Source organism: Musca autumnalis, unplaced genomic scaffold (genome assembly GCF_047663935.1).
Source record: "Musca autumnalis isolate F117 unplaced genomic scaffold, ASM4766393v1 scaffold_2, whole genome shotgun sequence".
Lineage (NCBI taxonomy): Eukaryota > Metazoa > Arthropoda > Insecta > Diptera > Muscidae > Musca > Musca autumnalis.
The window spans coordinates 128011416-128037733 of NW_027411755.1; the positions used below are offsets into that span (position 1 = coordinate 128011416).

Below are 26318 nucleotides of genomic sequence, written 5' to 3' on the forward strand. Positions count from 1 at the left end.
CCAGTGTTGGCGGCGCGCCGCCGACTGAAGATTGACTCGCCTCCATCTCTGCTTGTGATTCCTATTTTTATTAATATCAAAAATGTCTGCTCATAGTGGTGGGGCCGGAGAATGGAGCTCCGTGGTAAAACCACTTTTAAACAACCGCTACGCATTAACAAATAAAAATGAAATACTTAATATAATTAAAGCCATCACGCGAAGGTAAGTCAAAAAGAATTTTGTCAAAATCTTTTGTAAATACGGAGAAAAAAGCAATTGAAAATTTGTATGTTTGTGTGTATGCGTCGGCAGAACAAAGAAAATTTTTCTTCGAATGATTTGCGATTTGTTGCGAAATTCATTCTAAATTTTTATGAGTGTTTTTGTTTTATTTTACAGTGAAAATGAATTTTTCGATGAGGATAATAATTATTTGCAATTTTATACGGCTTTTGCTGCCCTAGCTGCGGATAAATTAAGCCAATGCAAATATGGTAAGTGGTTTACTAGAAAAAATTGTGTATATGCAATAGTGTGTGTGAGTGTGTTTGCATATGAAAGTCTCACACAGGGTGTTTTTTGGATATTGATGAATGCACCGTTATTATTAATCACAACAGAATTCGCAGTATCCACAATACGTAATATCCCTGCAAACATTTTTTTTAAATTTTCAATCGCTTAATGAAAATCTGCTATTCGCGGGGAAGATCAATTTAATCGCGGAAGATCGCACCTAAAGATCTTCTGCGAATCTCAAACTCTCTCATCACAGATTAATCATCTGGAAGATCTTTAGAAGATTAAAATGTAAAGTAAAAAAAGAATATAATTATTCTTTGATTTTTCTTTTCATTTGTTGTCTTTGAGTTTTATTATCCCCTTTTGTTTTCTTTTCTGTCTTATGATTTTTAATTATTCCTTAAGGCCTCGACACATAAGAAGCATGGCATTCAGTTCGTCCCAGGACGGCTCACAAAGCTGACCTATTTTAAATTGTGACTTACGCCTACGGGCTTTAAAAAGACAAATATACAAAATGGCGATTTGTTAAATAGTCGTTTAACAAACACGTGTTTAACCAAGGATATGTTCCACAAATTGGAAAACTGAATGGCTGTGTGCCTCTGGAAACTTTTACTGAAATTTATTATTAACCAACGCAAAGTCGTAACAAATCCAATCGGATTAATTGAATGATTGCAGATACTGTGTGTCTAACGTTTTTAACCAAGGATACGTTCCAGAAATTGCTACGTTTTCTTCGAGGGAGAACTCGTATAAACTGAATGGCTGTGTGCCTTGAAATTTTTACTGAAAATTATTATTTAACCAACGCAAAGTCGTAACAAGTGAAGTCCAATCGGATTAATTTAATGATTACGGAGACTGTGTCTCACATTTATTAACCAGTGGATAATTCCCATACAAGTTACGTTTTCTTCGCGGAGGAAGAAACGTAAGAACAAACTGCTACAAGTATACAACTGAATCGTATCACCGGAACAACACCAACGCGTGGACGTAAAACAAGAAGACAACGGAATTAAACAAATAGCAGACTAGGTCTGCAGAATTAGTATTGGATCTTTACCGTCTCCTTTTGCACCATTTTGTGGCTTTATGGTGGTAGCGGTTGTGGTCTAAGGGTCGAAGTGAAGTTAAAAGCCAAAAAATCTTCCACAATTTTGAGAAATGTTTGCAGGGATGGGATACTTATGATCATGAAAAAACATGTTATAATGGAGTCATATTAGCTCGTTAGTTAGTTATAGATATAACAAAACAAATATGCATTTAATTGCATTTTTTTAAATATATTTTGAATTACATATCGTCACCTGAAATTTCCCAAAATCCGTTGCCTACAACACCATATTAATTACCAAATGGTGGTGTTTTCGAGCGTCGTATAAGCGATGACGCCCACTGTTCATTATTGATGAGTGTAACATTTCCGGGCATTCCTGGTGACGATATATATCTTGCATACCAAAACCAACTTAAACACCATTTCATCCTCCTCTTATAGTTTCTCAAACACAAATTCACGAGGCATGTTCCATACTCATACGTTTTATACTGCTGCGTTTGGGCAAGGTCAGTGTGTATGAGATTAAATGGCTATTGCCGGCTTTGAAAAGCCTTTGCGAAGGCAAACCGTCAACGTCCTCACAAACAAAGCCAACATCTACAGCAGCTAGTGGAGCTGGGGCCGGCAATGCTGGATCGACTGCAGGCAGTAATAATGCAAACTCTTCAAATGCTAGTGGTGGTAATGCAAATGTTTTGCAATTTGATTATAATGCTGTTGCAGCTGTGCTGAAAAGCAGCAAATATCCTGAAACTACAAAAAGTATTGTCACTGCAAGTAGTTCAACCGGTGGTGGCAGCAATGCTGGCGAAAAAGATTCTCCCAAATCAGAGATAAAGAGATCACGTTCCGATTTGTCTTCTATAATTATACATCAACTAACAGCTCCATTGGAACCCGGTAAAATGACATGGGCTCCTCTGAGTGAAGAATTGACAGATTGTTCGGTAAGTAATAATTGAACAAATGAATATCGCTATATTTATTACCAAACTTGTATTTTTCAGGAGGTATTTGCTTCAAACACAGCATATCTTCAATCTTTAAATGGTGCAGACATTATATTGGATGTTTGCTCTTCCTTGCCGATTTTGACACGTTATCGTCTCAAATACCAAGAGACCATTGCTAACTTGGTGGGCAAACCTTTGTATTTGCCTTTAACACAAGTAGAAGCAACACAAATACGCAACACTTTAACACATATGGTTACCGATATATCCATATTGTCACAAGCCTTGACTTTACCAATTTTACAACCATTGACACCCAGTCGAATAGCCAAACTATCGAAATGTGCTATTTCGGCATTATATTGTGCTGTTTTGGCTTCAATTGCTAGCAGCGTTTTGAACATGTCCTCCACAGCAAGTACACAAAAATCAGCAACATCTGGTGGCTCAACTGCTTCTTTATCAACACAATCCTCCGGCAAAGATGCCGATGATAATGAAGAGAATGCTCGTACAGTAGTTGATAAGGCATTGGAAATATATACAACTATAGGTCAAATGTTTAAAGAATCCGCTCGATCCCATATTTATCAAAATCATTTGTGCTTCGGTGCTTGGCTTTTGGTGAGTGGTATCCAAGGAGCTCTGGGAGCTTCAGGTAGTACCAGTACAAGTATGAGCAAAGATGATTTGGCAAAACAAGCTAAAAGTAAATCAGGTGAAAGTACCCAACCAACAGCTTCAGCTCGTGTAAATCTTTTTAAAGTTCAACAGGGCTTTGGTGTATTAAATGCTGCCATTGCTAATCACTGTATCAAACTTTTGACAGAACTTATAGACGATTTGAAAATCGAAACAACTTCATCTATGGACATTCAACAACAACAACAACAGCAACAAGGACTGGGTTCCACAACTCCTTTACCGGAACCTGCTAATTTTGATGTATTAGAAAACTACACAACATTGCAAAGAGTTATGCGTGTCCTTAATACAGCCACTTTACATCAGCTTTTTACCTTTTTGGCCACAGTTACCTATCGTAAAGCCTGTAATTTAAAACGGGCAAATACTAAAGATCGCACTGAATGTGAGCCTATAAGCTATTCCGATTCTACAACCTATTTTAACGACACACTTTCGTGTTCCGACAATTCGGAAGAAGACGATAGCGAAAGTTATTTAGGTCATTGGTTTAAAGAAACTCTCCAGCCTGAATCGGCAGATGAGAATCAATCTGTTGAAAACATGGATAAAAACAATGAAGGTCAGAAATCTAATTTGGTACCAGCCTTGGATGAACCGCATGAGTACTTGGACTTGGCTGCACAAATCTTCTGTTTTATGGATCAATTTTTCTCACAAAAACACAGCTATCTACAACGATATGTTAAGGCTGGTCTATCTGATCAGCAGATGATGTTAATGGCAAATATACTGAAAGATCTTGATCGTGATTCAGCCAGAGGAAATGAAAATGAAAATAATACATGCAACAAATGGCAATCTGCAATGATACGTTTTTCTGGAGCAGTTGGTCGTTATCTACACAATTTGGTATCAGCCTCTCTGTTAAGCGAATCGTTGCAGTCAAATCTTTTGCAACATCTGGGAGTATCACCATGGTCCGGTGAGACCAATACATGGCCGTTACAAGTGTATCCAAGTACCCTATCGGTGCTGGTGCAAATTTTACTGTTAAAACCCACACAAGAAAAAGAAGCAGCATGCCTTTCTGTTTGGCATCGTTTGATTAACACACTGGTAGAGGGAGTTTGTGGTTCTTCCCCGACAAATCCTCCAACAAATGTAGACTATGAAGATCTAAATATGGAACATGCCCAGCTATTGTTATTCCTCTTCCATTCATTGAATTTGATGCAAAAGAAATCCATATTACTTCTAACAGCTGGTGGCGTTATACGCTGTGCCGAAGTTTGTCGTGATATCTCCAGTGATAAACCCATAAGGAATAGTCAAATAATTTTACTATCCCGTTTACTACTTTTCTTGGAATACCTTATGAAACATCTGTACAATGCCCCTCCAGAGCTATTGGATTCGGTGCGTTGGAATCTTTTCAGCATAAGTACTATGCATGAAAATCAAAAAATTGCCGATTTACTGAACAATAAAACGAAATTAACATCATTTGTACGTAAAGATATCGAAGATGAATTCCGAAGGAGTGCTGCAGATTGTATGTCAAGTAAGTTTGAGATATATATTTTTCTATACAGATATTTTTAATGTATCTCCGCATTTCTAGACATACGACCTACCTTCTATTCGCTAACACTCGTGGGCGATACTTCATTTGCAAATCAAGACTTTAAATTAGATGGCTTGGCATGGAATTTCATACTGTGCACTCCGGATAAATTAAAGTATCCCCTATTGGTAGATGCTCTCATTGACATTTTGGGTATTACGGATATGACATTATCATGGCATTCTCGTGATAGCACCCATACCTTATGTGCTATTCGTTATTGTTTTAGTATATGCTGGAAGTTGTTATTGGGTCTACCACCATCGACAGTACATGTCGAACAATTGCAAGTTGACAAGAAACCAAATTTGCATTCACTTCTGTGGTCGATTCGTTGTCCAACTTCGCATTATCTTATTATAAACAGTCTGGTAAAACAGGGCATGTACACACAAGCTGCCGAAGCATTGTGGAATACAATTACTGATCGTGTCACTGATGTACGCTTCAGCTTGAAACAGACCTTGTTGGGCATAGAATCATGCAATGAACATATTAACAAAGGTAAGTTGTAAATGTAAAGAATCTGGTATGTGATGGAAAACGATTCGACTCGTTTTGCTATAAATCGAAATCGTATATTTCGAATTTTGGTGAATATTTTATTGAAATTGAAAATGGATTTTAAAAATATTATTCAAATAAGGAGCGTTTGCGAAGTAAAACTATATATATCATCAAAGGCACCCCAAATTTTTACCATTTCGATTCTGCAAATCGAGTCGATTCGGTTTTCATCACATATCTGAATGGTTTTTTGAATGAATGTGATGAATATTTTTTTCTATTTTCAGCCAATGCACCACTCTCATATATAATTTTATTGGATGCTTTGTTGGCACATATGCAAGCCGTTGCATGGACCGAAAAAGAAGGCATTAAGCAAGCGCGATTTACTTCCTCTAATAGTGCTACAGGCGTAACAAGTCCAACTACTGGTTCTACTCCAATATCAGCTGGTGCAGGTACCGATGATTCGTCCTACGCATCAACATCATTCGACAACAATGAACAAAAGAGTGAAGCTGATGCAAGCAACTCTATAGCTCTACAGGAACGTTATCAATCCACAAAAGAATTACTTCAAATGTTAGTCAACACATACAAGGTACTGCGTGATACGCTGCGTCACAAAATGGTGCAAGTTCTACCATTGGCCAATGTAACACCAGATAATATTCTAGAATGCATTTTGGCAATTGTAAATTCAAATAATTCTTATTGCACCGATTTGTGTTCGCAATTCTTGAAACTATTGGACAACAAAAATAAGGAAGTCATAACTGGTGATTGGTGTGAATCGTTGCCGGTGTCTGATGCTATTTTCAATAAATCCAACAACGGCCAGCAATCGTCACAGCAGCAATATGCTGCTGACATTTATACACTTACCGTGATTGAAGCCCATATTACTGAGTTGACAAGAGACAATTATTATTCAACTTTGAATTCGTTCAAACACTGTTTAAAGAGTCTCTTCAGTTTGATGAATCTCCTGTTGACGTCATCACAACAACAGTGGCAACAGGATAGTGCATGTAAGTCTCTAATTGAAGAACAACTGAAACCAATGCTCATAGAGACAATGATGGATGCACGCATGGAATATGTTTTCGACATAGCCGAAAAATGTTTGCTTACTTTAATGCAGGGAGTAGATCAGGCATCAGAACAGCAACAATTCATGTCATATAACTACTTACTCAAATATCATTATCGTTTCCTAATGGAGTATGCCGAAGAGGCAAAGAACTTCCCACCTTCGGTTCAACAAAGTTTGATTTTCGATGAATCGCTATTATTTGCGGTTGTCAAATCAATGTCTTCTATGTTGGAGAAACCCATGGGCATCAAGGCCATACGTCAATTCTTTACACAGAAAAGCAGCGACCTGTCTGCCACACCAGCAGTGAATAAATCCAGTTTAGTAGATTTATTGTTGTCTTTCACTGGTACTAATCTGTCAATGTCTTATGCTCGCAAGCTTTTGGAATTTGTTGAAAAGCTATTCCAAATTTCACAACAGCCAGACTCGGCATTCCCTCTGGACGAATTAAGAAGTTGTTTTGGAGAGTTGGCACATGTTGAGCAACAACGGATCAAGTGTTGGTTGACTCATGTTATTTATGGCCCACAAAGTGTACTGTCTCAACAGACTGAAACGCCTGTTGAAAAGCAATCTTCGGCTACAGGAGTGCCAGCCACAACATCCAGCACTTCATCCAGTAATGCCCAGACACCCACAAATATGGCTACCATCTCTGCCATAGCCTCATTATCGGAACAATTTGGCAATCAATCGTCAACGTTGGACAATGCAGAGGCAATAGATGAAGATAATGCCACCAATCAACCCTCCGGGGCAGTGGCGGCAGCCAACACCCAACAAAACAGTTCAGCAGCCGCACAATCTTTAAGTATATGGCCTCAACAGCCCACAACTGCAGGTAACAGCAGTTTCTTGGCCACCAATCAGTCGGAACCTTTGTCTACCACTCAAGATGAACAATTACAAAATCAACAACAAACCGAAAGAAATGGCGCCCTACTACTAAGTGTCATCAAGCACATAGTCCACGATGGCAAAACAGCCAACACAACCACCAATAATGCTGTGGCCATGCTGTTATTCCAATCTTTATTACAACTGGGACAAACTTTGATTTCCCCTTCATCACACGAGGCCAATGATTTCTCGGATATTCTACAAATAATGATTTGCCTGGCCGATTGTGCCCAAGGAAAAGGACACTCAACACTCTTTAATGCCACCATTATGTGGTTGGAAATTACAAAATTCCAGATATTAGAAAAGACACAAAATCTACACAACACCCTCATAATGTCATCAAACATTTTGGAAAATGTCAATGCCCTGCTGAAGTATTTGCATGAGCTATTACAAAGTTTGGGCCATAGGGGCAGTAAACATCAGCAGCAACCTGCCTGGGATGATGATATTCAAACGGATTTGGAAGATTTAATGGATGATCTTGCCAACGATCAACAGGGAGACGACGACTCATTTGTTGAAGACTCAGACGAGGATAGTCTAAATAATAAGCTTTGTACGTTCTCGCTGACCCAAAAGGAATTTATGAATCAGCATTGGTATCATTGCCACACCTGCAATATGGTCAATACAGTCGGGGTTTGTTCGGTATGTGCCAGAGTTTGTCACAAGGGACACGACGTTAGTTATGCTAAATATGGAAATTTCTTTTGTGACTGTGGTGCCAAAGAGGATGGTTCTTGTCAGGCGCTGAGAAGGCGTGTATCTAGCGGTACAACGGCCGGAGAAGGCCGTGGCGGCGGACAACAAAGCGACTATTCAACATCGGGAATTTATTCCAGTAGCAATAGCAGTGGAACGAGTGGCGTTCTGTCACAATCGAAACGTGCACAAACACCACCCTCTCAGAGCTGTTTAAGTCAAAGCAGTCAACAACAGCAACATCACCAACAGCAACAACAACAAAATTCCAATTCAGCTTTGCAATTGACAACAAATAATTTCCTAATGTCCTCCTCTGCGACAAACGAGCGCATTTCTTTGCTCTCCAAACTATTGGAGGGTTCCAAGGAAGCCTTACAAAACCCCGAGCAATGGACCACTATTGTGAAATGCATTTTGGAATTCTTTGATGTTATAATGCCAGCCATTAAAGAGAATTGTGATCTGTTTTCGATTGTGGGCTGTCATCGTAGAGCAAAGGCGGCTCTTTTACGCCTGCATGGTGAACAGACGTTCCAACATACCGATCAATTGATGTTACCCACCTTGGGTTCGCAGGAGGGTGCCTTTGAAAATGTACGCATGAGTTATTCTGGTGATCAAGGCCAGACCATTAAGCAATTATTATCATCGGGACTGGTGCGCCGCGTGGCTTTGTGCTGCTTGTCTTCACCACATGGCAAACGCCAGCATTTGGCTGTGTCACATGAAAAAGGCAAAGTAACAATTCTACAGCTGTCTGCCTTGCTTAAACAGGATGCTGCCAAACGAAAGTTGACATTGACACAACTCTCTTCAGCCCCCATACCATGTACCGTGCTCTCTTTGACGGCCAATCCAGCAAATGAAGATTGCTTGGCAGTATGTGGCTTAAAAGAATGTCATATACTTACATTTACCAATACGGGAGCCACGAGTGAGCACATTGTTTTAACTCCTCAACTGGAGAACGGAAACTTTATTAAGAAAGCTTTGTGGCTGCCAGGATCACAAACAATGCTGGCTTTAGTCACCGCAGACTATGTGAAAATCTATGAATTGTCGGAGGATGCTTATAGTCCGAAATATTACTTCCTAGTAGCAGTTGGCAAGATTCGCGATTGCTGTTTTGTGTACCAGGATGGTGTCTATTACATGCTCATCATAGCCTCATCAGGCTATATATACTATCAGAAACTTGATGATCAATCATTGGCCAAGCATGGAGATTTCTATGTTACCAATACACTGGAATTGAACCATACACAAATTAAAGATGTCAATGGGCAGGAGGGAGGTGGTGGTGTCTCCATCTACTATTCCCACACCCTACAATTGTTGTTCTTCAGTTATTCGGTGGGTAAAAGTTTTGTTGCCCCCTTGACGGATGTTAACAAGGGAGTTAAGTGCATTACTCACTTACAAATCTCACCGGGCTCGTCGAAGAATTCTTCCAAGGGACCTCCACAGCCTCTATGTCAATGGACAGAAATACCCGGACATCCAGGTCTTATTTGTGCCATGATGCACACATCAAACAATCCAGTCATTTTCATGTTTACACCCGAACGTATTCTAATGCAAGAAATAAAAGCTCAGTCATCAAAGTCTCGAATTATGGATATGGTTGCTATACGTCATACGGTGGCGGGAGTAGAAAAGACCACATTGATATTGCTCTGTGAAGATGGAAGCTTGCGTATTTTTACAGCCAATCAAGAGACAACATCATTTTGGCTATCACCTCAGGTCCAACCATTAACCAATCAATTATACACCTCAAACTTGAGCAGTAAATCCTCTTGTTCCAGTGGAGCCAGTAAGAAATCGAAGCGTAAGTCAAGCCATCAGCAAAAGACTACAGGACCAAATGGCAATCCCATTTTCCCCATTGACTTCTTTGAACACTGCACCATGTTGCCGGATGTAGACTTTGGCGGCAACGATTTGTTGCAGATCTACAACAAACAGAAACTGAAAATTCGCCTCTTCTCCACCGGAATGTATGTTGCCTCCACAAAGGCTACCGGCTTTACATTGGAAATATATAACAATGATCCGAATAATATGGTCATTGTGGGTATACGAGTACTATTGGGCACCCAAGATCCACATCGTGCACCACAAAGTGTAACAATACTGGGAAGAACAATACCAACGCCAGTGCGTCGTGCCAGATGGTTTGATATTCCCTTGACTCGAGAAGAAATGTTGCAATGTGACAAATGCCTTAAGGTGGTATTTGGCAAATCAAGAGATCCTGACAATGTGTGTATGCTTGATTCCATAGAGGTATATGGTAAATCTAAAGATTTAGTTGGTTGGCCAGACGATACAGATGAGGTTGCTGGCGGACCATCATCTTCGGCGAATGTTGCCGGTACTGGTTCGGGTACAGCTACATCATATGGTGCTATGGGCACGTCCAGTACATGCTATGAGGGTTACAACTCAATTACCCAATTGGATAGAATGGTTACAATGCTTCTGGAAGTACTCGATTGTTCTTTAAGTCTGTTGGGTACCAACGCCTTGACGGGTACCATAAAACAAAAGGCCACAAATACAGCTACTTCTTTATTGTTATTGCCAACCGCCAATCAGGTGCAGGTGCAATCAAGATATGTTTTGGCCACACTCTTTGGCAATCGCCAAGCCTATCACAATTACAAGGACTACGAAATGTTGGTCTATGTCAATGATGAATTGAAGGTAAGTTGCTTGTATTTTAAATAGTAGATATCGTAGCTGATTTTGGCATGCGTTCTATATTTTAGGTTCTCAAATCCAAGTTAGCCAGTCGTGAAACATTGAGAGATATTGATCCTGAAGCCTTCTATCGTTTGGTTCTTATGGTTCGTGGAATTGCCACAACAAGACCAATGACGTTAACAAAAATATGTTTGGATAATAAATTTGAAATAGTGGCGGATTTAATGGAATTTGTAGAAAAGTTATACGAAATAACGCCAGCCATAGATGAGCCAACTTCTATTGTTCGCCAAGGTCTATCACATACTGAGACTATAGTACATTGTCTGGTTGAGATAATGCATGCCTTTGCTTTGGCGGATATCTCTCAAGTGGAGAGAGTTACACTGATGTTTATAAAACTATTGAAAAATGAATCAAGTGTTATATCACACAGTGCCAAGGAAGCTGTTATTTTGCTGCTGAGTCCACGTTCTAAGCGCAGAAAAGTGGCAATTATAACACCAACTTTATGTTCCACACCAACACCACCAGCATTATCGACTACTGCATCCATGGTTAATGCCACAGCTGTGGTAGCCAATGAAGATGATGGCCTGGATGAAGCTGCCAGCATAGTTAATCCCGTGACAGCTGGTGTTGGTGGAGGAGGTGGCGGTAGCTCTTCGCCTCCTTCATCGGTGCAACGCAGCGGTAGTGCAGAATATGTTGCCGTTCCCGGTGCCGTAGCAAATGATCCCAATGCTTTGGTCGATCCTTTGGAAGCTTTTATGGGTGGTGGATTCCCACAACTATTGGGACTTCAACAGGATGCTGATGATGAAGCCATAATGGATATTGCCATTGCCTTGAGTTTGCAACAACACGATGGTGGTGGAGCCGAACCGGCATTACAACATTTACAACAAGGTCTTTCGAATTTACAGGGAATGCGTAATGCCGCCGCTCAATTACAACATGCACAACAACAACTACAGGCTGTGGCTGCTGCCGCTGGCGGCGGTAGTGGTGGCAGCGGTGGTGCAGCAGTATCCTCAGCTGCTGGCTCCGATGATGAAGGTTCCAATGTGGCAACAGATGGTTCAACCCTACGCACTTCACCAGCTGAACCGGTAGGAAGTGGGGGTTCAGAAAGTGGAGGCAGTGGTGTTGAATCAATTGGTGGCACCTCGGGCAGAAGTAGTACCTATGAAGGTGATGGTGGTGGTGCTACCGCTTCACCACCACGCGCCATTGGTGGTAGCATCACTAGCGGAGGAAGTAGTTCTGCCAAGGGGGCAGCAGCAGGATCAACCATCGGAGCAACTGCCATAACCAACGTTGTTGCATCTACTGATATGCCAACAACAAGTCGGGCTGCCTTAGAGGCTAGTCAGAGCAATGATACAGAAGACAACGATGCTAGTGAAGATGACAAATTGGCCAAATTACATGATTTAAGGTATGTTAAACGAAAGAGGGATATAAGTTTTAAAATTTAGCAAATATTTTTTTTTTTTTAGAATTGCAATTTTGGGTAGTATCATTGCCAACATCAAGACCCTTGATGATTGTAATGGTTTGCAGGCCATACCATTGATCCAAGTAATTTTAATGCTTACCACAGATTTGAATGGTAACAATGAACGTGACCAAAAGATTTTGAATGACTTGCTAATAGCTCTGGTTGAATATGTTGAAATGGATTCCATTTCAAATGCTTCAAAGGTATGTGTAATAAAAGTCTAACAATTGAATTAGATATTCAAAATCATTCTTTTCATTCCAGATGAAAGATAAAAACCTCAAAAATGAAGTACGTTTGGCCTTGTTGTCCCTCTTTGGCGTGCTGATGGGTAAAACCAAATCCAAACAGGCTGGTACAACGTCGCCCCCTCATCAATTCAAGGATAATGCATCGTTTGTGGCCAGTACCACAGCTAGCATCTTGAGCAATAATGGAGCCTTTACATTCTGCCTGGTGGTTATGGAATCTCTTTTGCAACACTGGAAACGGGTCTCTAGTGAACAAAATCAAGCTTCAGCTGCTGCTGCGGCAGCTAGTGGTGTGGTTAGTGCCATTGCCACAGGTCCTAGCAATAGTGTTAGTACACCCGTTGTCAGCGGCTCGGCCGTTACACCAACCCAGAATAGTCTACTGAAGCCAGTTCGTTATGGCCCCAAACCAGATTTGTCAACATTAATACCCCACAATTATTTGAAAAATTATCCCGACATATTTGAATCGTATGATGCTCTGCTTACTGAAATATCTGTACGTTTGCCTTATCAAATTCTACGTTTATCGGCCACACATCCGGGCACATATGATTGGTATCACAGCTATTGTGAAAATATGACCTACACATTGTGTGAATACATGATGTTGAATTTGAATGCATTGCTGAGACGTCAAGTTAGGAAACTCTTGATGTACATTTGCGGTAACAAGGAGAAGTTCAGAATGTTCCGAGATGGTCATTCATTGGATGTACACTTCAACTATGTCAAAGATTTGTGTAATCTATATAATACAAAGGTGAGTTCGGATTCAAATTGTAATGGGTATTATGATTACTTATCTCGTTGCATTCTTCTTTCCTCTTTTCCAGAATATGGTATTAACAAATCAGTCAATTCCCATCCTCAGTTATGATTCATTGGTTGAGTTAACTGAACATTTGCGTACATGCCAAGAAATCTCACAAATACGTACTGGAAACTGGCAGAAATTCTGTCTCATTCATGAAGATGTTATTCCGGTTCTTATTGAAATTGCTTGCTACCAATTGGATGATGGTGTATCTCCAATTATATTGCAATTATTACAAGCTGCTCTCTGCAATAATATACAAGCTGTCAAGCAACAACAGCAATCTGAAAATGGCAGCAGCTCATCCAGTGTTGCGGGTCCTAAAATGCGTGGCGATCGTGACAAATCGGAGGAAATAGAAATGACTTTCGATTCGAAATTCGATTCAACACATTGCTCAACATTTGTCCATCAAATATTCCGCTTTGTTTCCGACTCCCTTCTGAATAAGTTTGTGCGTATCTTTTTATTGGAAACCAACATTACTTCGATTAGATGGCAAGCCCATTCCTTGGTCTATGCCATTTATGACTATGCCAATGAACGGCAGAAGGAGAAACTGATTAATATCTTGTGGAATATGTGGCCATTGGTGCCACAATTTGGTCGACGTACAGCTCAATTCGTTGATATTTTGGGTTATTTGACATTAAGCACAAAAACAATAACGGAACGCTTACCGGAATTCACCGAAAAGGCTGTCGAAGTTTTGAGACAACAAAACGATTTGCTATCCAAACATCCGAATGCTTCTATCTACACTTCGTTGGAACAAATATTACAAATGAATGGCTACTATTTGGAATCGGAACCATGTTTGGTTTGCAATAATCCCGAGGTACCAATGGCAAATATCAAATTACCATCAATAAAATCGGATTCGAAATTCACCACCTGTACGATGATTGTAAAACTGGTACAATGTCACACCATATCGAAGCTCATAGTGCGTATTGCCGATTTGAAACGTACCAAAATGGTGAGGACCATTAATATTTACTACAACAATCGAACAGTGCAAGCTGTTGTGGAGCTCAAGAATAAACCAGCCATGTGGCATAAGGCACGCACTGTGACTTTGCAATCTGGTCAGACTGAAGTTAAGGTGGATTTCCCTCTACCCATTACGGCTTGTAATTTAATGATTGAATATGCCGATTTCTATGAAACTGTTACCGGTTCTTCGGAAAATCTCCAGTGTCCCAGATGTAGTGCAGCCGTACCCTCATATCCCGGTGTCTGTGCTAATTGTGGTGAAAATGTATTCCAATGCCACAAGTGTCGAGCCATTAACTATGATGAGAAAGATCCCTTCTTGTGTCACTCATGCGGCTTCTGCAAATATGCGAAATTTGATTTTAGTATTTATGGTCGCATCTGTTGTGCCGTGGATCCCATTGAATCGGCTGAGGATCGAGCCAAAACTGTACACATTATACACTCTTCTTTGGAGAGAGCAGATCGTATCTATCGCCAACTTTTGGCTAACAAACAGATGTTGGAATTGCTTTTGCAAAAATATGCCGAACATGGATCATCGGATCGTTTGATGGATGAAAGTTTGGGCACCATACATAGCAATTCACAGGTTAATAAGATCATACAATTTTTGGCACAAAAATATTGTGTGGAATCGCGTTCATCGTTTGAGGAGCTGTCGAAAATTGTGCAAAAAGTCAAGGCCTGTCGCAGTGAACTGGTGGCCTATGACCGCAGTCAAATGGATCAAAGCAGTCTGCCTCATACCCCCGACAAACGTGACAACTTTAATATCAACAAATGTTATGGTTGTGCCTTGGCCTCAACCGAGCAATGCCTGACGTTGCTTAGGGCCATGGCATCAAATTATGAATGCAGATTGGTGTTGTACAGCCAGGGATTGGTTGAGGAGTTGGCACAGCATAATCTGCGCCGCGGCACTGCTCAAATACAGGATGAAGTACGGAATTTGCTTGTACTGCTAACTAAAAACAATAAAGATGCCTGCATGAACCTATTGGAATTGATTAGTGATCGTGTTAAATCAGCCTTGCTAGGGTCCATACCACTAACCAACATAGATTCAGCAATTTACCATGAAATGGAATTGCTCCGAGTCCTAATATCACAAGACGATTTCTGTTGGGAACAGAAATTGAAAATAGTTTTTGAACTCTTCTTGCATACCTGTCGTTGTCCCAGAGGTCCTGTCTACTCGGTCATACAACCGTGTCTACACATTATGCTTAAATTGATATCACCAACAATACCCTCAACGAAGTTGAATCGTGATTTAAGTCCCTCCACCCTATCATCCATCAGTTGTGTAGAAGGTCTCAGTGTTGATTTCCAGAAATGGTTACAAAACGATCCCCAACATTCGTTTGAGGCCTGGAAATCACGTATGCCCTCCAGTTCTCTGGCCCAACAATCGAAGAGCTACAAAGCCTTTGTTGCTGCTGCCGCACAAAATTCTCTACAGGACGAAAATATCTTAGCTGCTGTTCTGCAATCGGTTCAGCATGCAGAGCAAATGTCGTCGTCCCATAAACCTACCCCGGAAAGGCAACTTTCCAATGAGTCGGCTAGTTCGGGTAATGTCAATGCTGGCAGCGGAACGACTGAAAGTCGAGAGAGCCGTAGAAAAACATTACGGGAAAATTATCTGCGCGAAAAATACGGACAACGTTGGCGTTTGCGTCATCTTAATCGTGGTCAACCCTACAAACCTTTGCAATTGACAGCAACATGGTTGCAACCCATTTTGTTCAACAATAACTCCCGCTTTAGAAGGCCTCTGGTCTGCACACTGATTACTGTGTTGAGTAGGACTCATGATCGTAAACGTGAGATTCTCAATTTACTTACCACCTTCCTGAAACATGTGGGTGACGCTGGCGAAGCCAGTACAGACTTCTTGTCTTTGTATCGTTTGTTGGCCGTTGATACACCTTGGCGCGAATACTTGGCCCTTAAAGGCGTTCTAGTGGAGATATCCCAGCTTTTGGCTGAAGAAATCAAAAAAATACACCGTCTGGAGGAAACCACCCTCTCTTCGGATTTATCCCAAGGTTATGCATTGCGTCAATTTGTTGAATTGCTGGCCCTATTCTTAGACAGTCCACAAATACGCCAGGTCTACAAGACACGCCTGTTGGGTCCAGTACTTGAGGGTTATTTGTCTCTGCGTAAATTGGTGGTACAAAGAACCCGTCTTATTGATGATGCCCAGGAGAAGCTATTGGATATGCTGGAAGAAATGACCAGTGGCACTGAGGAGGAGACAAGGGCCTTTATGGAAATTCTAATAGACACTGTTGAGAAGACGCCCATGAAGGACATAAAAACGCCAGTTTTCATATTCGAAAGACTCTACTCGATCATACACCCCGAAGAAAATGATGAATCGGAATTTTTCATGACACTCGAAAAAGATCCCCAGCAGGAAGATTTCTTACAAGGGCGCATGTTGGGTAATCCCTATCCTTCCACCGAACAAGGTCTGGGACCACTAATGCGTGATATTAAAAATAAAATTTGCACCGACTGTGAATTGATTGCCCTGCTGGAAGATGACAATGGCATGGAATTGTTGGTTAACAACAAAATCATTAGCCTCGATTTACCGGTTAAAGATGTCTATAAGAAAATTTGGCTAGCCGAAGGTGGTGAAAGGGATGCCATGCGCATCGTATATCGTATGCGTGGTCTGTTGGGTGATGCCACCGAAGAATTTGTCGAGACTTTGAATAACAAATCACAGGAGGAAGTTGACACAGAACAATTGTTCCGTTTGGCAAATGTTTTGGCTGATTGTAATGGCCTAAAGGTAATGCTTGATCGCATTGGTAGCCTTCAAAATATAACTAGATCTCGAGAGTTGATACAAGTCCTGCTGAAACTATTCCTAATTTGTGTAAAAGTGCGACGCTGTCAAGATGTCCTTTGCCAACCGGAATTGGGTGCGGTCAACACTTTACTTAAAGTCTTGCAAATGTGTCTACAATCCGAACCGGATTCCATACAGTCATCCGTTACCGAACAACTTTTGGAAATCATGGAGACGATTTTATCAAAGGCTGCAAGTGATACGCTGGACTCTTTCTTACAATTCTCTTTGACATTTGGTGGACCGGAATATGTCACCGCTCTTATCTCATGTACCGAATGTTCCAATGTTCGCAATAATCCATCAGTACTAAGACATCTTATTCGAGTTTTGGCCGCCTTGGTATACGGCAACGAAGTTAAAATGGCCTTGCTTTGTGACTACTTTAAAGACACCCTGGACTTTGATAAATTCGATGCGGAACGTACCGCTGAAGAGGAATTCAAATTGGAATTGTTCTGCGTGTTAACCAATCAAATTGAACATAACTGTATTGGAGGTACCCTCAAGGATTATATCGTGGGTCTGGGCATTGTGGAAAAGGCTATTGAATATATTACCCGTTATGCACCCTGCGTCAAACCAACTCTATTGAGAACAGACTCCGATGAATTGAAGGAGTTTATATCCCGACCAAGCCTTAAATACATTTTGCGTTTCCTTACCGGGCTGGCTACCAAACATGAAGCTACCCAACTGGCAATAAGCAAAGATATTATACCCATAATACATCGTTTGGAACAAGTGTCAAGTGATGAACATGTCGGCAGTTTGGCAGAAAATCTCCTAGAGGCATTGTGCACCGATGCAGCTACAGCATCGAGGGTACAAGAGGTCAGAGACTTTACACGGGCTGAAAAGAAACGTTTGGCCATGGCCACCAGAGAAAAGCAATTGGATGCCTTGGGTATGCGTACCAATGAAAAGGGTCAAGTGACGGCCAAGGGTTCAATTTTACAAAAAATTGAAAAGCTACGGGATGAAACCGGTCTCACCTGTTTCATTTGTCGCGAAGGCTATGCCTGTCAACCCACCAAAGTTTTGGGTATTTATACTTTCACCAAACGTTGTAACGTGGAGGAATTTGAAATAAAGTCGCGCAAGACAATTGGCTACACCACTGTTACCCATTTCAATGTAGTCCATGTGGACTGTCACACCTCGGCAATTCGTTTAGCGCGTGGTCGCGATGAATGGGAGAGAGCCAGTTTGCAAAATGCCAATACCCGCTGTAATGGTCTGCTGCCACTTTGGGGACCTGAGGTTTCCGAGGCGGCATTTTCGGCATGCATGACCCGCCATGCCAGTTATATGCAAGAGAGTACCCAACGTTGCGATATATCGTATAACAATAGCATACATGACTTGAAACTGCTGCTAATGCGTTTTGCATGGGAACGAAGTTTCCATGAAGATGCCGGCGGTGGTGGTCCACAATCTAATATGCACTTTGTCCCATACTTGTTGTTCTATGCCGTTTATCTACTGCTCTCCTCACGCTCAGCTGCGAGGGATAGTAAGACTTTGGTCTCCTACTTGACAGCAGCACCATCTGAAAAATGGCTTGAAAGTGCCTACGATGTTGAAGGTCCTCTTTACATGTTGACCGTTTCGCTTGCCCTGCACTCACACGAAACATGGCAAAAGCATCGCACAGCCCATTTGAAGCGGTTAATAGCGGTGGCCCAGGCGCGTCATGTATCTCCATCGGTACTGTGTAAAGCATTGCTATCACCTGCCGACCGCCAAGAAAAAGAATATTCTGTTTACAAGCCCTACCTTATGATATGGGCCTTGCTGGATTTGCTTTATAGCACCCTGTTCAAAACAGTAGCAACTCCCAAAGAAGAAGACTGGTCGATCTCGTTGTTCAATTACATCCGCAAAAACGATGAAACTATGTTGAAACATACCGATTCGATATTGGAGACATTTACCGATGATTTCCTGCCATGTACGTCATTTGAGGAGTTTTGCGATGTTGCTGGTAAGTTGGTGAATTGTATGGAGAGATGTTTCTCAAACTAACAAAAATGGTTTATTATTCTTTTTAGGTCTCTTTGGCGATATCGAAAATCCCCAAAACTTTATTGAGGATGTTTTGTCTACTTTACCTACAACGGTATCATCTGCTGCTGCTGCAGCCGGTTCTTCTTCAACATCAAGTGGTTGAGAGGTTGAAAATAAGACACCACGAAAGATATACGATTTAAAAACGAAATATGCACTTCACTAATATCTAATTAATATTGAATTCATTACTAATCCTGTAACAGAGTTTGTTTTGAGCAACGAAAAGAAGTTCTTTAAGTAGATCGGCTTAAAAAAAAGAAACATAAACGAACTGCTTCTCAATGTTGTTGCAAAATGAACTTTATGCACTTTATCAAATTAATTGTACTCTACAATACACACATAATAATAAATAATCACTAAATTATTCTTATGTTCGAAATGTATGAGTATGTAGTTGTGATGGAAAGGTATTTAACAGAGCCAGGCCACTACTTCAAATGAGACATCGGCCGACAGAATCGAAGTTAAGAGGGGAGGACAATCCTTAATGCCTATAAGACAACGATCGACAAAAATCGACTCGGTTTGGGTAATATGGAAATCGACAAAACGCGTACGAGAAATCAGTTGCATAAATCATTGATCCTAGGAGCAGTTCCTAGATTGGCGTCTATCGACACAAATATCTTCAGGGGGTTACTCTGTATTGCGATGCGAAAGTTAAATGCGTTAAGAGTACTATTTGGGGGTCGATTATCGATAGCAATTATCGTTGAGTGGAGTTGCCAGTTGTCAAAATTACTTTATGTATGGCAACCTTCAACTGAAGTTGCGAATCTAAGTGGACGAACCGGCTATTTTTCAGCAACCAGTTATTTTCAGTTGCAGTGAATATTTTCGAAAAAACAAGAAGTAAAATTGAAAGAAAAAACACTTTCTTAACAATTGTTGACTATTTGTATTTCAAACTGAAATACATGTATTTTGTTTTTGTATTTTTGAATGCACAACCAACACGCAGAGCTATAGGTTTGGCCCTTAAACCTAAAATAATATACTGATTATACAGACTTTCCCAACATGAATTTCAACTTACAGTGCAGATGGCAATTCCAATGGATTCGATTTATATATTAAGTGTTTCCTGATAGATGCTAATAGTTCCACTGAGCTTATCATTTTAGAAAACTATAACTTTTGTGTACAACTTGTTCTGATATTTTTCTGATTTATTCAAATCAAAACAAAAAAAGCTCCGCTACATCACCGATAACTTGTTATGGACGATTATTTTATATCGCTTTACGTAGTACAATTTTTAAATTTTCTCGCGGAGACGATTGACGACGCGACATGACTCGGGTCGCAATACGGAATCGACCCATAAATTAAACACAAAAAATACCATCGTTAAAGACCACCTACGACCACAGATCTGTTGCTCCACACCGACTATGGACGCTGTGAGTGATTCAATTGAGACGCAGAGCAGTGAATTTACCGCGAGTAACTTGGAAGATGTCCATTTGTTGGACGATAAGATTTACACCACGGTCATTCCATTTCAATCAAACATACACACTTCTTCCTGCGGTTGTCTAGGGAGCACTAATCCAGGTGATCAGGGAGCAACCCCCTCAGAAGATGGAACATCGGTCGCTGTCGATTAACCTGTCATTTGCAGGCATCCTCCCACATCCCCAACCAGCAAATCAAGTAAGGCACGGAAGAGAAAGGACAAACACGACTATAAACAGCTGTGAACTATTGCTTCAAATTGTGTATAAATCCCCTAGAGAAAATTTCACAGGTGGAATTCCGGGAGATAAGGAGGAGTTATTCTGAATGAAAACTCCCCGTGAGTTTTGTCACATTGGGAAGTTTTCATTCAGAATAACCTCCAAGGTTGAAGCTTCGCTTAGTGAGGCTCTTCGAACGGGTTCCGCTCCCTGGTCCGGAGGTAGTCACCAATCCAAAACTGCGTTGACTACACCGGAGACTATCAAGTTCGAAAAACCGGTGAACCAGCCATCTTGATTCAATCAGCCGCAACGACATGATCGGACTATACTAAGGTGGCTCCCGCTGCGAAGTCGTAGGGGCAGACACAGACGAAACATCGATAACAGTAACTCCGTGGCACCCAAAAATTCCAGCTCCTCGGGGAAGAACAGTAAAGGTTTGAGGAGGAAGGATGGTGATGAGGGAAGTCAAGTTGCTGATACCACTGACGGTCCATCAACCTTAAAGCAGGCTAGTGGCCTGAAGACTACCACTTCACAACAGGTGTGTGTAAAGAGAGTGAGGTCTTCCCATGCTCCACAGCCAGGTGCTAAGAGGATGATAGGACCAGATGACCTGGTAGCAATCATTGATAAATCTGATCCTAATTTTATGCTCATTGTTTGCTGGTGAAAAGCCGTATGAGGAAGGTCATAACTTCTAACGAGAGGACTTTACACCCAGATCTGCCAGGATGATTGCATATTGGAAATTTACGCAACCCCTATTTTTGGTCCGATTTATGTCAAACTTTGGGACTGATTAAATTGCAATCGAAACATTGACATGTGCAACAAACATTTCAATAATAGGTACAAAAATGTTTGTGTATACAATTTTTCTGTTTAAAATTCTATTCAGACAAGTCAATAAAATAGAGAAATGTACAACCACAGCCACAACCTTCAAAATACCGAAAATCGGGAGGTACCGTTCTATGAGTTCTATACGAAGACGTGGACCTATACCGACAAATTTCAGGTGGAGAGTTTTATACCAGCAACGAAGACTTATGGGCCGATTCCGTACAGCGAGGCGAGTCGTGTCGCGTTGCTAAATGCAATTTTTCGATTCCGTATGGCAATATCGCCTGACGTCGTCAAATTTTGTCGCCGAAATGTTCCGGCGACAACAAATTAGCTGTCGCCGTACATTTTTACTAACGAATAAAAATAAAAAAAAAAAATAAAAATAACTTGTTATCGACGATTATTTTCTATCGCTGTACGTAGTGCATTTTTTAAATTTTGTCACAGAGACGATAGACGACGCGACATGACTCGCCTCGCTGTACGGAATCGGCCCATTAATACCAAATTTCAGTCATTTCGGGGTGATGTTCGGAAATCGGGAGGTTCCGTTCTATGGGGGCTATATGAAGACGTGGACCCATCGAAGTCTTAATACCAAATTTCAGTGGGATATAAATCCTTGCATATGTTTTTGCATATGCTCATTTTATGCAAATATTTAAAAATGTCAAAATATGCACGATATGCAAAATAAGCAAGCATTTCTGGATCTTATTCGTTTTATAATAAAACGATTTTCTGTCTAATCAGTTTTTCTCTACGGCCATCCCAACCATATACGCATTTGCTAGGATTCCACTGTCTTGTCATCAGTCCGATCATGAATGTAAACTCCCCTTGAAGGAGAAAGTGAGAAAACTCACGGGGAGTTGACATACCTTCCGACGAGGAGGACTGGCTTTGGCAGGGCATCCGTCACGTCTGTGTGTCAGGCCATTAATTGTCAGGATAAGGAATAGAAAGATTTCCTTATCCAGACAATAAATGACTCTGACTCACTTTGGGAGGGCTGCAAGCTGGTCGCGACCCATACTGCCTAGTTGCAGCCACAAGATGGGTGTCACCTCCAGATTCGTATGTGGCAGAGGTGTTGAAACTGGTCCGGTAGCAGAACAGAGGCCTAGAAAACGGACACTACAAAGCAAAGCAAAGAGATACTTTTTGGCATCTGTAAAGTTATCAGCAAATCTGTATTCAATTACGCGGGCACCCATTCGGACTTCCATTACTAAGAATAGAAGTAACACAACACATCTTTTATGATATTTTAAGAAATCTTTTTCTAGGGAGGTACACACATATTTACGTATATTTCCAAGAATTTCACTGATGGTTTGAATTAAAAGCCAATATCGTGTAATAATTAAATAACTGTTTTTATATTTTCTTAATGTCATTGTCAATATACACTTTTGTAACACTAACATTAGTAAAACATCTTCTCTCTCACCATATGTAGCATGATTTCACCAAAATCCCACAGGTAACATTCCAGCTGGTTTTTGTATTTGACCATCTCTCAAAAAGCTATTCAGCAATAATTCCAGCCTTGCTTTTGGTCCACCCGTATCACCATCGGACAGTTTGGCAAAATAATGGTGCTGAATGTACATTAACAGCTTAACAAATTGTTTGCCATAAGTGGTCCACATATCACTCCCAACTATCTGAAGAATTTCCATTATAAGTGTGGCCGAAAGAAATGGCAGTGGGGCAATATCCATCATATTTGTCAGCCAACGCCAGGCATTTTCCAAACCATACGGATGTGGTGTACCATCATCTTGTTTGCGCCCATTTGTTACCATTACTGCGGCATATAGACGTGCTATTCCTGCCTGACGTTTTAAATACATTTCCTGTTTTTCTGGCTGACCATCAACCATGCGAAAGCCGAGTACTTTTGAATATTCTTCGGGTGACTGATCCTTTTTCTGCGGTATAAAATAGGGCACCAGAAATGGACACTCTTTAAAACAATAGGCCAGAAACAGTTGACCAAATTCTGGTATACATTTCCATAGAGAAACAATAACCGAAGCAACAGGAAATGCTGCCTGAGGATTACTGGAAATTGTCGTTTCTCCCTGACCCACAAACTTTTTAGCCATTAATAGAATGCAGTAGTCACGCCCCAGTGCTGGCTGGGAACTAACAAAGGAATATAATTTATCAAATTTGTCCTGTATGTGTTGGGGGCTAACAGCCGAGATGGCATTGACGGGTATATTGATGGATTTCTGGCAATCGAAACGATATTTCTTCATAGATTCATCGGATTGAAGAACTTTTACTCGTTCCACCTTTTCCAAGTAAAACGTATTGATTTTTGTATAAAATTCAAAACGTTCTTGACTAACATGCTGGGAGGAAATATTCGACTGGTTTGTTTCTGTTTCATTGGTGGGTTTAGATGCTGTGGTGGGTGGATTTTCTTTGTGGGGTTGTGTTGGTGCGGAAGCCTCAGTATATTGTGGTTCACTTTGTTGTTGTTGTTGTTGTTGTGGTGGCGGTGGCTGTGACTGTTGTATTGGTTGTGGTGATTCCTGTTTCGTATCTTGTCCAGGCTCTTTTTCGCTTGCAGCAATTACGCTCTGCGCTTTTTGCTGTTCCTTGGCGATATTTTCTTGTTTTTCTTTTTCCTGTTTTAGAGCTTCCAATATGCCAATCTCTAAAGCGGCCAGTGATTTACATAGATTATCAGCAGTCTTCAGTTCCTCTCCACCACATGTACCACCTTTTATTTTATTTATTAGTTGTTCAAACATTTTAATGAGTTCTTTAAGTTTGTTGTTATACTCATTGCATGACATTAACACCGCCTTATCAATGGACATTAGTAAATTCACTATAGCTTCATATTTACTACGAAATTTTGATTGGTATTGGGCAATTCCTTGGAACGATATTACCTGTAATTGTCTTTGAGTTTGAAGACGCAGTGCCTCCAATTGTCGTTGGTGTTCTTTGAGATCCAATTCAGATTGTTCTTTAGCCTTAAGAATAATGTTGACATCGCATTGACGCTTCTTTTCCAGCCATTTGCGTTTCTCCTCCTTGCATTGTTGCTCAATGGGTTTGAGGCACTCGTGCATTACTGTCATATGTTTTTCATGCATCTCAAGAACCTGCTGTCGTATTGTACGTTTTCGGGTTTCCTCTGCTTCACGTAACAAAATACTAGAGTTGACCGCATTGACATCCAAGTTCTAAAGAAATAAACCAGATAGTTATAAAGTTCTGTTAAAACAACATTGTAGTTTTGCTCCCACCTGCAGACTATTAAATTCCAACATATCAATGTTGCTTGGTATCGTCGTTTTGGAAGAATGTGATTGCTGCTGTTTGATTGGAGTTTTACTAGATTTTGATGAAGATGACAAGCTGTCACTTTCCTCCTTGGAACAATGATTCTTTTTTGCCGAATTTTCCTTATTTTCAACATCAGCACCAAGTGATCTCCCATGAACGAATGGTGAAATTTCTGCCGCATGTTCCAAAACAGTTATGTGGAGCTTGTTTATATCATTGAGTGCCTCCTCGACTTTTTGTGCCTAGTTTGGATGTTGAGTTAGTTAATCTTTGACTCGTACCTACGCCGCTACGCATTCTTACTTACTAGCATTTTGTTGGATATTGCGAATGTCGCCTTATACTTAATACTGTTTTTTCCGTAAATGTATTATATTTTAAACAATAATCTAATCCACAACAAAAATAATCAAAAAACCTCTAGCGGTAAAAAATAGAGTTTTGTCGTCTGGAGAACAACAAACTAGTTCAAATGAACTATTCCCACGAAAGAACTCTTTCATTCAGCTAGTTTCATCCGTTCATCTCATTCATCTAGTTCACGGAACGGAAAAATGGCAGAAACGTAAAAAAAAACTTGAACAAATGTCAAATGAGCCGATCAGAAGCCGGAACATGGTACAATTAGAAAGGTAGATGCCTCAGCCCAGCTGATCGAATCTAAAACGCCAAAAAAAAAACTATGAATTCGCCATGAAAAATCAAAACAAAAAACCATATGATTCCGTAAGTAAGAGATAGCATCATGGTACAATTAAGAAGGTAGATGCCTCAGCCCAGCTGATCGAATCTAAAACGTCAAAAAACTAGGAATTCGCCATGAAAAATCAAAACAAAAAACCATATGATTCGGTAAGTAAGAGATAGCAAGTGTTCACTTTAAAGACAAACACAAGCGATAAAAAGAGACAACAAGAGATCATTTGGCGAAAATTTTGACATTTTACATTACAAAAAAAGTTGCTTTGTTGTAGCAATTCGCCGTTGTTTCTACCTTTTTAATTGTACCATGGATAGCATGTTTCACTTCACTCATGGTACAATAAGAAAGGAAGATGCATCGGCGAATTGCTACAACAAAGCAACTTTTTTTGTAATGTAAACTGTCAAAATTTTCGCCAAATGGTCTCTTGTTGTCTCTTTTTATCGCTTGTGTTTGTCTATAAAGTGTAGACATGCTATCTTATACTTACCGAATCATATGGTTTTTTGTTTTGATTTTTCATGGC

At 40.6% G+C, this 26318-nt stretch overlaps 2 protein-coding genes across 3 annotated transcripts; one reads left to right on the forward strand and one right to left on the reverse strand.

The window, feature by feature from the left end:
- The first annotated feature begins 7 nt into the window (after window positions 1–7).
- poe (E3 ubiquitin-protein ligase-like protein poe) lies at window positions 8–19622 on the forward strand. Its single transcript, XM_073969215.1, has 11 exons — window positions 8–204; window positions 382–476; window positions 2015–2523; window positions 2584–4738; window positions 4799–5305; window positions 5596–10727; window positions 10793–12168; window positions 12230–12434; window positions 12496–13245; window positions 13319–19154; window positions 19222–19622. The coding sequence occupies exons 1-11, from the start codon at window positions 83–85 to the stop codon at window positions 19338–19340; spliced, it is 16806 nt and encodes a 5601-aa protein (XP_073825316.1). The 5' UTR covers window positions 8–82; the 3' UTR covers window positions 19341–19622.
- A 3510-nt stretch (window positions 19623–23132) lies between these two features.
- Window positions 23133–25699, reverse strand: Gle1 (Gle1 RNA export mediator). 2 transcript variants are annotated; one of them, XM_073966026.1, is made up of 3 exons: window positions 25397–25699; window positions 25050–25331; window positions 23133–24986 (listed from the first exon to the last, which is right to left on the reverse strand). In XM_073966026.1, exons 1-3 carry the CDS (start codon window positions 25400–25402, stop codon window positions 23244–23246), a joined length of 2031 nt encoding a protein of 676 aa, XP_073822127.1. In that variant the 5' UTR covers window positions 25403–25699; the 3' UTR covers window positions 23133–23243. The 2 variants fall into 2 exon arrangements, with proteins under 2 accessions (XP_073822127.1, XP_073822128.1); XM_073966027.1 differs by having other exon boundaries at window positions 25393–25539.
- Window positions 25700–26318: the final 619 nt, after the last annotated feature.

What these genes read in the sequence shown, in the direction of transcription:
- Gle1 (XM_073966026.1), bottom strand. An exon ending in TGGAATTTAATAGTCTGCAG is followed by an intron (nt 24,987 to 25,049) that starts GTGGGAGCAAAA and finishes TTATTTCTTTAG; the next exon opens with AACTTGGATGTCAATGCGGT.
- poe (XM_073969215.1), top strand. Translation starts at nt 83, where the DNA reads ATGTCTGCTCATAGTGGTGGGGCCGGAGAATGGAGCTCCGTGGTAAAA. An exon ending in GCCAAATTACATGATTTAAG is followed by an intron (nt 12,169 to 12,229) that starts GTATGTTAAACG and finishes TTTTTTTTTTAG; the next exon opens with AATTGCAATTTTGGGTAGTA. An exon ending in GGAGTTTTGCGATGTTGCTG is followed by an intron (nt 19,155 to 19,221) that starts GTAAGTTGGTGA and finishes TATTCTTTTTAG; the next exon opens with GTCTCTTTGGCGATATCGAA.